Here is an 11804-nt window from a genome sequence, read left to right as displayed (position 1 = left end):
CATTAAGGAGCCTGGGTCCACTGTCCCCCAAGCCCTGCCGAATGGTATCAGCGATCCACTCGGCCTTGTAACTTGGGGGTAGTCCATGCACCCAGGCTCTAATTACTCTTTTCCCGCAGTAAGAGGGGAGGAACAAAATTTCCTCCCCCTGCAGTGTCTGACTTGCCGCGTTAGCGGCTTCTTCCGGGTTGTCAAACAGCAACCACACCGTCGCAAATTTGACCCCCCTTGATATATAATACTTCTTTGTTGGCAAACAACTTGCCAACTCCTTTTCAATTGTCTCTCTATTGAAGAGGGTGATGGTATTGCGTGACCTACATTAGGTCCGCATGACCACCGTCCTCCCCTCCATTTCTTTTAACCACTGCTTGTGTGGGCACAGTTCCCACACCAAGCCAGAGTTCTTTTTTTCAATGTTTTTTTCTCCATGTCCGAAAAAAAGTTAAATCAAGTTCAATAACACAACAGTCAAAAATATAAATTAGGAAGAAAAAAAAACAGAATAGAAAAGAAAAAATAAGAAAGAAAGAAGAACCAAAATTAGAAGAAAGGAAAAAGAAAGGAAAAAAAGAAACAAATAAACAAATAACACAGTTCAGACAGGGAAAAAATTCTTCTTCACCAGGTAATCCAAGTAAATCAACCAGGCAATTCCTCGAAATTCAACAAAGTTCCAAAATTTTCAGTCTATCGTTGTGGCGGCACGCCCACCAACACCGACGAACGAAAAACACAATTTTTTGCTCGCTAAGCGAGTGACAATTTAAGTCGCCGAAAGCAAGCGAAACTGCCCCAGAGCTGGGCGAAATTTACTGCAAAAAAAACAAACAAACAGCAACAAACCCCTCCCAACTAAAAAAAACAATTCCACCTACCTCGGTCGACTTCACAAATTTTCAATATCTGGACGGCAATCAGACACGTCCACAATGTTCAATAGCAAGAAAGACTAACTCTCCAATACCGGAAGCGAGCTTCTTGCCATTCTGCGTACAGCCCTTGTGGCTAATATAAATGAAATAAAGAAGCTTGCCTCACTACGCATGACCAAAACAAAGTAGTTGCTTTCAACCAAAGAGACAACACGGCTAATTATGGCTCTGTTGTAATTTTCAGTTTATAAAGGATAATTAACAACGCAGCTGGAAGGTAGCAGAGATTTTGTTTTTGGGGTACAGTGGGGCTATGTTATTGTATTATTATTCTTTACAAATAGGGTATCTCCGCTGGTCTCGAGGCATTTTTTCCTCCTTTGTTTGTCTTATTGAAGAACTTTTGGTGGACGTTGTCTAGCGGTAAGAATTCTTTTTTACGTCTGTGTTTTCTGAAGATTGGTTTGGAATTTTTTCTGAAATACTTTTTTGTGTTTAGGCGAACAGCTGTTTTTATGCCTGAAAATCATTGTGGGGTACCTATATTGAATTACCTAGGACTGCCAGGAGTTCGAATAGGCCAAGACATTCAATTTGAACAACACGGTAAAAATTAACTTTGTGAACTGCTTTACGTCGTTGAAGAACTGAATATTGTTGCCACACAAGTCTGTAGCGTGGTGAATTAAGTAGCTCAGCTGCGAGGTGGGGCTGTTTGTGTTTGGCTTGCCTGCAGTTTAGCAAATTGATTCACGTTTTAGTAAATAATTGTTTGCATTGTGAAAATTATTTTGGGGGCGTATCCCGCCTCCAAAATGTAGAACTTTTTTGATAATTCGTAGAAGTCAAGACAGTGATGTCCAGCGGTTAAAGGTGATGACACATTCATAGACTTCTAGCTTGAACAATCGTCCACAAAGTTTCGGTAAGTGCGAACAGTCGATTGCAATCTCTATATTACTTGAGTGGCACTTATTTCTCGACTCCTGACTGATTCATAGGAAATTCAAGTAGTGAGTTATCAAATTTTAGAGATGCAACTGAACATCACGAGGCGCGACGTTTTCTAGGATCGATCTACTGATTCTGTTCGCCCACCACTATCGCATGTGAACTTGGACTTAACCATTACTCGCAAGTGAATATAACATGATAAGCTGCAACATGCTTTTGCTAATTGTTTGACGGGGTCTATGAAGCCGTGAAGAGACATATATCAGCCCTTTTGCACTTAATCTAGCAGAACAACGAGAATATGACACTGGGGGCGGGAGGAGAGTTGCTTCAGCACTCTTAACTGCTGAAGAGACAGAATAATGTAAGATGGTGCGCCTTACCCAAACACACAACGCGGTTCCCGATCCGGGAATCAAGACCTCAGCCTTATGATTGTGAGCACACTTTTATCGACTAGGCTATGCACTTACATTGTATCCTTGAATGCGCATATATAAATTATCTTTACTTAGGCATTTTCCGAAGCAGAAATTAACTGACACACTTACACCCACGCGTCACAGTCACATATATGCATATAAATATTTCGAAAAAGATTTATTGAGCTATCTTAGTTAAGAATTATCGTGGCGAAGTGAGTTGCTGTGTCCAGTAAATTTACAATAAAACTAGTCATATCTACAAACTATATTAATCAGAATTTTCCGTTTGTTTTGACCGTTTTAATGCTTGTATAAACATTTATGACAAATTTCATGTCAAAATATCAAGGGAGAATTAATTACTTTTACTCTGACGGAAACATTGAATATCGCAGTTTATAATATTGAGTTCACTGAAAGTGTTATTTATGCCTTGATACTTGTTCACGTTAAATGCATTTATAAGTATTTTTTTATGTTCATTTTATCTTTTACTTCTTTCAAAAAGGGTATTTTTGAGGGAAGTAATATAGAAATTATTCCAACCGAGAATCGAAGATGGTTTCAAAACATTGAAAAAAAGTAATGTTCAAATATGAGATTCTTCAATCCATGTTAATTGATATTATAGATAAATATCAAGAATGTAGGGAAACGGATTACGACCAATTTACGCAAATGGCAATAAGGCAAACGGTTAGATGAAATTTTGGAACAAGGCTAGCAATTTCGGGGCAGGGAAAAGTCGATTACATCGATCTCAGTGCTCTACTTTATCGACTCCGTAAAGATGAAAGGCAAAGACGACCTCGGCGGAATTTGTACTCAGTAACTTTAAGAGGAGATGGAAGCCTCAGCGAAGGAGTTCTTCGTCTCGAAAGACAAGAACTGGCATCAGCCTGGGATCAAAGATCTGGCTGAATGGTGGTTGCAAACGGTGCAACAAGATGGCCTCTACTTTGAATGCTCGGCTGATTTTGTTGAAACATGAAGAGTAAAGCAAACGAGTTACTAAAAATATTTAACAACACTACAAAATTGACTGCAGTGCTTGATTAGTGTTTATCTTTATCAACCTCGAGGAAATGAAAGACTAGGACATATCGAGCATGATTTTAACTCAGTGTGAAGGAACGTTGCTAAATTACGCAAGTAATCTCGTCCAGTACTTGGACGACTCTGCCATCTCCTTGCTATAGCTGATGCGGGGTGGAATATAGGCTTTTATCGACAATTGTAAATTTTTGGCTGATATTTGAACGTTCAACAAGTTCAATCCAGAAGATTAAGAGACGAAAGCAAATATTGCATACGATTCCGTACACGATCTGAAAATAACTATTAATTTGCTTTTGATATTACATTCATTTAGAATGGAAAGGGCATGTAACAAATTATTAGATTATACTGGCTGTAGTCTGTAAACGTGCACCACATTTCGAAGACCGCAGCAGAGAAGTGTAAGAAGCCTAAGTCAACATCTTAAGTGAGCAATATCTGGATAATAAACTTTATTGAAACACAATTTGCTGGTGTAGATGTGGGTGTGCTGCATTCATCTATAAATGAAGAGTATGAAAAGATGACAGAAGCAAATAATTCATTACTCTGCATAATTCCTGAGCTGGCAACGTGGCTTGTAGAGTGTGAAACGCCATGCGGAAAGAATTTCTTGTTTCATATAATATCCGTTTAAATTCTTCAGAGTCTGTTTCGTTCTAGACCTTCACGAAGAGCAAATTGAAACATGGAAGCCAAAGAGTCGAGTATGCCATCTAGCAATGGACTAAGAGGAAATCAAACTTGAAAGCTTTGGCAGAAATACTGACACCTACATCGCTTCCGTACTGTACTACCACTTGACAGTATAAGGAATTTCTGATCAAACTGAAGTCCTTGATGTATTACTTTCGACAGGCAATAATGACCATAACGTTCATCTTCACTCAGCTCTCAACTACTGGTAACACACAGTGCATAGAATATATTCTTTTCTACTCTAAGCACAAGGCCCGAGATATTTGGGGAGGGGGCCTGTCGATTAGATCAACCACAGTCCGCAACTGGTACTTAATTTATCGACTCCGAAAGGATGAAAGGCAAAGTTGACCTCGGCGGAATTTGAACTCAGAGCATAAAGATAGATGAAATAGCGCTAAGCACTTCACCAGGCGTGCTAACGTTTCTGCCAGATCGCTGCCTTAGGGCAAATAAAATATTCAAAATGTTAAAATCCAGTTGATCAAGTCCTTCCAAGAAATGATGTACTAATCAATAGACTTATTCATACAGAGACTCGTTCATACATAGCATGAGAAATTTCGGTATTGTGTTCGGCAATAATCCACCGGCATTATTCACGCTTCCACTTCATAACTGTCATCTGGAATGCATATAGATATAGAAGAATAGAAGTGAACGTTGGCATCTGTAGGATTTGAACTTGGAGACTGACATAACTCTATGGTGCAAGGTTCTTATACTGACAAAGACCCCAACTTTCATTCTCTATTTTACCGATTCTACCACTTCAATGCACGCACACACACATTTGTGTGTGTGTGTGTATGCATGAAAGGACACTATACCATATTGTATTTATATTTGTATGTTGGGTTAACGGCAAGTGTTAATTCTGTTCTGAAATGTCTTTACTTTTAATGCATTTATTTTCCATTTGCATAAAGGGCAAAACGAGTACTCGCAGGATTTAAATCAAAACCAAAATTAAATATCAAAAATTATTTTGTCTAATACCTGAATAGACGTTGCCCTTTTCAATTCTATTACAATATATTTAATTTAAAGAACAGTTCTCCAATAAAATCTATATTTACACGTAATGAAAATAGATTATATTTTTGCATTTAGACTTATTGCGCATATGAGTAGAAACAATATAACTAGAGAGAAACATCGAAGACCAAATTAAATGTCATCTAGCGCTCGATTTAATTCTTTACTTTCTTATCCTCTTTCCTCGAACTATGCTAAAACTTTTGTGTAAGCATATATTTTTTACCGTAGCAATTTTTACTTTCCTCCCATTTAATTGTGAATGATTTCATTATAGAGCTGGGAAGATTAAGTACGCTTAATCTTCCCAGAAAAATTAGAACAATGTACTAAAAATTTAGAGCATTTTCTTTTGTCCTATTTTGTCCTATTTTATTATTGCATGTTTTTTGAAATCATATTTCTATATATTTTTTAATATATTTTATGACATTTTAATCACTTTTCGTCAACTCATTACCTTTACTGTAACGCTATATATTTTGTCATTGTCGTATGGTTGCAACTTTACGGCGAAGTGAAAGATAAAGTTAAATTGAGTGGCATTCGAACTCAGAACGTAAAGATCTGGAACAAATATTACAAAGCCTCTTACTTGATGGCCCTGAAAATTCTGCAAATCCACCTTCATTTAATTATAATGATGAAGAATCATTGGAGTGTAGGGCAAATGCCTCGCAATATATACTATCAACTTTTTACATTTTAGAGTTGGTTATTTTCTCTTGCTGGATTCAATAAAAATCCTGTTCTGGATTTGATCTATTTCATACATTGTGCTCTTCCGTTACATTTTTGATTCCACTTCTACCTTCCTTAATTTTAATTCGCACGTGTCATTTAAGGAGCATATATACTATCTCGTTTCAAAAAGAAATACATGTACTTCCTCTCTTTATAACCTATATCAACGATTTAGTTAAATTCTTTAAGATTTCAACTTTTAAATAAATAACAGTTGTTCAAATAATGAACAGATTAATGTGAGAAAATGAGTAATTTATTTTCAACAATTCCGGCAATCGACGCCAATCGGTATACGTTCTTGAGCACTATTAAATGATTCTAAGGTGTCGAGCTGGCAGAAACGTTAGCACGCCGGGCGAAATGCTTAGCGGTATTTCGTCTGCCACTACGTTCAGAGTTCAAATTCCGCCGAGGACGACTTTGCCTTTCATCCTTTCGGGGTCGATTAAATAAGTACCAGTTACGCACCATGGTCAATATAATCGACTTAATCCGTTTGTCTGTCATTGTTTGTCCTCTTTGTGTAGCCCCTTGTGGGCAGTAAAAAAATAAGAAACGTTAGCACGACTGATAAAATGCTTAGCAGCATACCCTTTTTTACGTTTTGAATTAAAATTCCGCCGGGGCCAACTTTGCCTTTCATCCGTTCCGGTTCGATAAAATAAGTACCAGTTGAGTACTGGGTCAATGTAATCGACTTACCCCTTCCCCCGAAATTGCTGGTCTTGTGCCACAATTTGAAAGCATTATGTAATGATTCTTTTGTCACTACTTCAGAAAGTACGTTAGTGGATTTTATGCTTTACTGAGGTGGTTATGAAACATGTCCGGATTTGTTTACCTTCATTTTTGAAATAATATAATAATAAACGGATTTGTCTCCCATACTTTTTGAAATAACATAATAACGATTTATGTCTAGTACTAGTTTTCCCTTAGCGGGAAATTATTTTATAGCTTACTAAAAATACCAGCTGATTAAGTTATGTGTTGTAAGCACCAGCCAGCATACATTTCTTGAAACATTTCTTAGTGATTCATCCATTATTATTTCATCAAATAAATTGAAGTCTAAACTTTGCTGATGCGGTTGTAATGAGAAAGTCTCCTCCCTAGAGATTTCTCCCACATCTGATGAAATAGTTTCAACGATGATGTAAATATGATAGATGTCACCTTTATGACACTAACTGGCAATGCTGATTCAACAGTATACGGTGAAGCAAAACTAGACGAACAGTCTTTTATGGATAACACAAATTTATTAAGTTTCAGCTATTTATGTTCTGAATTCAAATCCTGCCGAAGTCAATTTTGTCAGTCATCTTTTCGAGATCGATAAAATCGAGTACCAATTAACCACTGATCGCACTGGTGTCGACTGAACCCTCACCTCAAAACTCATGGCAATATGCCTAAATCAGAGACCATTATATTTTAAGCAGTTCTAAACTATAGTGATAAATACAATGTACGGGTATTTTAACTTTAAACTAGTAGATTAGCCATGGAGTATATAACTATATAAAATGTAAAGAATTACTTGAGCCAGAGAGTTCAAAATTATAAAAGTAAACTCAATAAGAGAACTTTCCAGTTAACAAAGTAAGAGAAATTATTGACAAATTAAAAAAAATCAAGTAGTACGAATGTGAATAGATATAAGCATGTGTTACAATATGCATATCCTAACAGAATATGACAAAAAAAATGTTACCACTAAAATTAGTTCATGCAAATGGTAAATCCAAGATCTTGAAGTATCGATCCAAATATATTTATAAAACGTAATAATCTGATATGAGAAAATCTTGGTAAAGTGAAAGGATATTTGAGCATACAAGTGTTTTCAATAATATTTATAGAACTGTAGAAACATACGACCATGTACAGATATGCATGTATAGAAACACACAATTGCGCACACATTTACATGCTAAAATACATCTAACAAATTTGTAATATCTATCTATCTATCTATCTATCTTGACGGACGTGCTGTCACATCGGCTGCAGAGGTAAACGTTTGACCTTTTATTACCAACAAATTGTCATTTTTGTATATAAGGTGTGTGAAGCACCCAACTTTTTATTGTGTTTTCGAGGTAGGAATTGGCCCTTAAGGGCAGTTTCAACCTGTTTTAAATATTTTTTTTCTTCCCGACATTGAAAAATGTCGAGAAATGTTGTAGTAGAACGCTGGTAAAATTCTTTTTTGGAACATTTTCCTAGGCTTGAAACGCTGGGAGAACAAAAAAAATTAGGTCATGCACGCGCACACACTAAATCAACAACAGAAAGAACAAATGAATCAACAAATGTTACAGACCTTAAAGTAAACGCTGTCATGGATACTACGACTGTTAACAGCCCTGTCACCACCACCAACACCACAGAGACTACCACTGCTACCACCGCTACCACAGCCAATACCAGCAACAACAAGTCACCGGCCGTCAACACCGACACCACAATCTGCAATTTTGCCAGTTTACTGAAAACGGCAAAGAAAACCATTACATTAACGGAATTAGAACTGGAATTTGGAGAAACTCTCTTGTCAAAAGTCGGCCACAAAATTGTTTTGCATACACCCTAAGAAATATCAAACGACGTAAACAAAAAAACAATCATTTATAAAGTACACAATAAAACAACTAAAAAGATTTAGCATTTCAATCAGCAAGAAATTGAACGCTGTTTGAGGCCATTCTGGTCCCTTAAATCATATATCAACAGGGGTAAATATTTTGGCACTGTGGAACATCGTTTCAAGACCGAAGAGCACGCAAAATCTTTCTCCACACAAACACTACAAACAGACAAAATAATAATGGTCCCGTCTTACCTTGGAAAGTGAGTAACCAAAATAAAAGTAAAAGACATTCCCCCTGAAATAGAACCGTCGTGGGTGGTCTCTGCAATTTTGCATGGACATAAACAAAAAATGAACATTATTAATATCAACGTTTTCGAAGAAGACAATTGGCTAGGGAAAAGCATTGAGCTTTTGGCGCAAATCGAACCCTCAATAATCGAAGCCATTACGGACAGCGTTGAGCTGGCTAATGGCACCAATTTGCACGTAGTCGTGGAGGGCCGACGTACCCGATATTTCCTGTGCGGAGGCAAGAACCATTTTAGGGCTTCTTGTCCAAGCACAGCCAAACATCAACCACCGCAGGAACAAGAGCAGCAACAACAACCACAGCAACAACAGCACGAACAGCGAGAGCAACAACAACAATCGCCAAATACCACCAAGCCTGGACTTCTACCAACACCAAAGACAGACAAAGGACATCAAAATACACCAACAGAAAACCATTCGAAAAAAACAGCATCACCACAACCGCTGTCACCATCAACAGCACCACCAAAAAAGACAACGGACACTTTGCCTGCAACAACGAAGAACAATAAAGAAAATGCACACAACCACACACCCCCAACCAAAAATGAACCCAACAATCCCCAAACAGCACCAAATAAATCTGCAGCAACAACAGACACACAACTGGAGTCCCTAAACATTCCTCCACCACCTTCGGATAACCCCGATTCAGCTGACATCTCCTTGGCTGAGAAAAGTGACAGCAAAACGGAGGGGTTTGTAATGGCAAATGGAGGAAGAAGAAAAAGAATTACAAAAAGCATGGGATCCGCTCCACAAAAAGCCGGGAGATACACAGCTCCCGATAACACTGAACAAAACACCACCACCACCACTAGCACAAAAGACAATAATACAAAAACACCCACAAAACTTTTGACAGCAATAAACACGAAAGATCCAGGACTCATGGAGTTCATAACAACAAACCCAGACATTACAGAAGACGATTATAAATTGCACCATTATCCGCATACCACACCCCCAAAACACATTAACATACTGCGCACCACACAACAGACATGCCAAAAAATGAAAGCTTCCTATCCTAATGCGGTAGGTAAGTTCAACAGATACCTATCCACCTGACTCTTCAAAAACCTCCTCACGGGCGTCCCTGAAGAGTCCCTTGCAAAAAGTACACAAAAAAGTAAGTAACCCTGTCTCGCTTTCTCTTGCCTTAGTGTTTGAAGCACAACTTTCGACATGGCCTTGCTCACCTTGGGTAGTGTGAATGTCCGTGGTTTAGCAAGCCCTTGGAAACAAGGGTACCTGTTGAACGACGTGAAAGTACTAGGTGTCGATATCATTGCCATCTTGGAGACAAGACTTTCCAACCCGCGGTCCCTCCAGCACATGTTCGGTGGACAGTTCGATATTTATTTTTCTTCGTGCTTGCCGAATATGGGCGGTGGCGGAACCGCGGTCCTCTTTCGGAAGGGCCTAGATCTCCAAATAAAGATAATATTCACGGACCCAGAAGGGAGAGTCGTGGTTTTGGACGTGAACAGCAGAAATGGGTGTGCTTTTCGTTTAATAGCGGTTTACGCACCGTCCTTAACGGGTAGGTCGGATTTCTTCCGTCGTGTAGAGGTGTTTCTGGGAACGTCTCGACCTTCACTGTTAGTAGGAGATTGGAACGCAACCTTAGACACGCACGTAGGCTACGTGGGCTTAGATAGCTCTAGAAAGGGGTGCAAAAGCCTCAAAGACCTAATCAGACGTTTCCAATTGTCTGATAGGTACCGACTGGACAACCCGAATGTGCCAATGTGGACTTGGACTAACCGCAGCAGGTCGTGCAGATCGTATCTAGATAGGATATTCTGTAGAACTGTAGATAGGGATAGCGTTAGTTGTCCACAGTTCAAAATAGTCAGCTATTCGGATCACAAATTTGTGTCGTGTACGCTTGACTTAGATAGGTTCCATAGACATGGTCCCGGTTACTGGAAACTGAACGCGTCGTTCCCGGCGCGAAAGGTTTACAGGGACCGGATTAGCACGTTAGTTAAGAGAGCGTTGACGGGAGCCATCGTCAACAACAGATGGTGGTTTTCTCTGAAACGGGCAATTAAGACAGAATCGATAAGATATAGCAAAGCACTAGCGTTAGACGGGAATAGAGTAGAGTGAGAGCTAGTCAGGAAATTAGACGAGGCACTTAGGAGTGGCATCGCGACTAACGTGTTAACGGCGAGATTGGCCCTCAACCAACATCTCAATGCCAAGCACGAAGGTTGCGTTGCCAGAGCTAGGATGCGTGCTCTTAGGAACGAGGGACTCGACGTGGCTAGGGAAGCTCGGGTAGCAGAAGCACAACGCGGCAACCGGGTCACTGTCCGGTCTCTGACCGATCGACGGGGGCAGAATTTACTCGAGCCAGAGAGGATGTGCGAGGCCTTTCAGCGGCACTTTGCCCGACTGTTCGGAGCGGCTGATGGTAAGGACGAACGTCAGGTGGACTTCAGTGCCTACTTGCACGCCCTGCCACGGCTATCGACGGGCGAGGCACAGTGTTGCGAAAGACCCATCACAGCTGCGGACGTACGGGACGCGATGGCGGGCTGTGCAAGAGACAAGTCGCCTGGCTTGGATGGTCTGCCCTACAAATTTTATTGTCATATGCCGGACTTGTTTGGGGACGTCTTGGCAAGTGTGTCCTGCAACTGGCAGCAAAACGGGAGCATTCCCAGTTTTGTGAGCCGAGGTGCGGTAACACTGCTAAAGAAGGACCCAAACAAGGGGGACGTCTTAGATAACTTCAGGCCCATCACTCTGCTTAACGCAGATTTGAAAATTTTGGCCAAGGTGCTAGCCGATAGGTTGGCGCTTGTCATCGGCAAACTGGTCGACACGGCGCAGACGTGCGGCGTGCCGGGCAGAAGCATCCATGACAACCTCCACCTAATACGCTACCTCATGGACAGGGTAGTTAAGGAACCCGGCATGGGTGGGGCGTTAATCAATTTAGATCAAAGTAAGGCATTCGATCGGGTGGACCATCGCTACTTGGCAGCTGTTCTCAGAGCAGCTGGTTTCGGTCCGGTCTTCCGCGGTTGCATCGCTGCAATGTACAGCGGCATCCGATCTGTGGTAAGAGTGAACGGCCAC

At 40.1% G+C, this 11804-nt stretch overlaps 2 protein-coding genes and 1 long non-coding RNA gene across 8 annotated transcripts in view; 2 read left to right on the top strand and 1 right to left on the bottom strand.

The window, feature by feature from the left end:
• Positions 1-1015, bottom strand: part of LOC149136738 (uncharacterized) — a 10138-nt gene extending 9123 nt beyond the window's left edge. Inside the window, exon 1 of the long non-coding RNA XR_016241215.1 lies at positions 879-1015. This is a non-coding gene — a long non-coding RNA (uncharacterized LOC149136738). The remainder of the gene's footprint in view (positions 1-878) is intronic.
• The window catches only part of LOC128247277 (uncharacterized), a 10349-nt gene extending 523 nt beyond the window's left edge, over positions 1-9826 (top strand). The window contains exons 1-3 of one of the 5 annotated variants that reach the window (XR_016241214.1): positions 1-1298; positions 1375-1800; positions 2763-4321. The exon at positions 1-1298 is cut by the window's left edge and continues 523 nt beyond it. Coding sequence is in view for 3 of the 5 variants with exons in the window: in XM_089349707.1 (XP_089205833.1) it covers positions 8745-9779 (1035 nt within the window). In the remaining 2 variants the exon portion in view is untranslated. Of the gene's footprint in view, positions 1299-1374; positions 2267-2762; positions 4322-8029 lie in introns of those variants that run through there. The other 4 variants (XR_016241213.1, XM_089349707.1, XM_089349706.1 and 1 more) reach the window with 4 other exon arrangements.
• The window catches only part of LOC106872480 (leukocyte tyrosine kinase receptor), a 466463-nt gene that overhangs the window by 181011 nt on the left and 273648 nt on the right, over positions 1-11804 (top strand). The gene's annotated exons all lie outside the window — the stretch shown is intronic.

Source organism: Octopus bimaculoides, chromosome 3 (genome assembly GCF_046866305.1).
Source record: "Octopus bimaculoides isolate indiv1 chromosome 3, ASM4686630v1, whole genome shotgun sequence".
Classification (NCBI taxonomy): Eukaryota; Metazoa; Mollusca; class Cephalopoda; order Octopoda; family Octopodidae; genus Octopus; species Octopus bimaculoides.
This window is presented reverse-complemented; position numbering and strand designations above follow the sequence as displayed.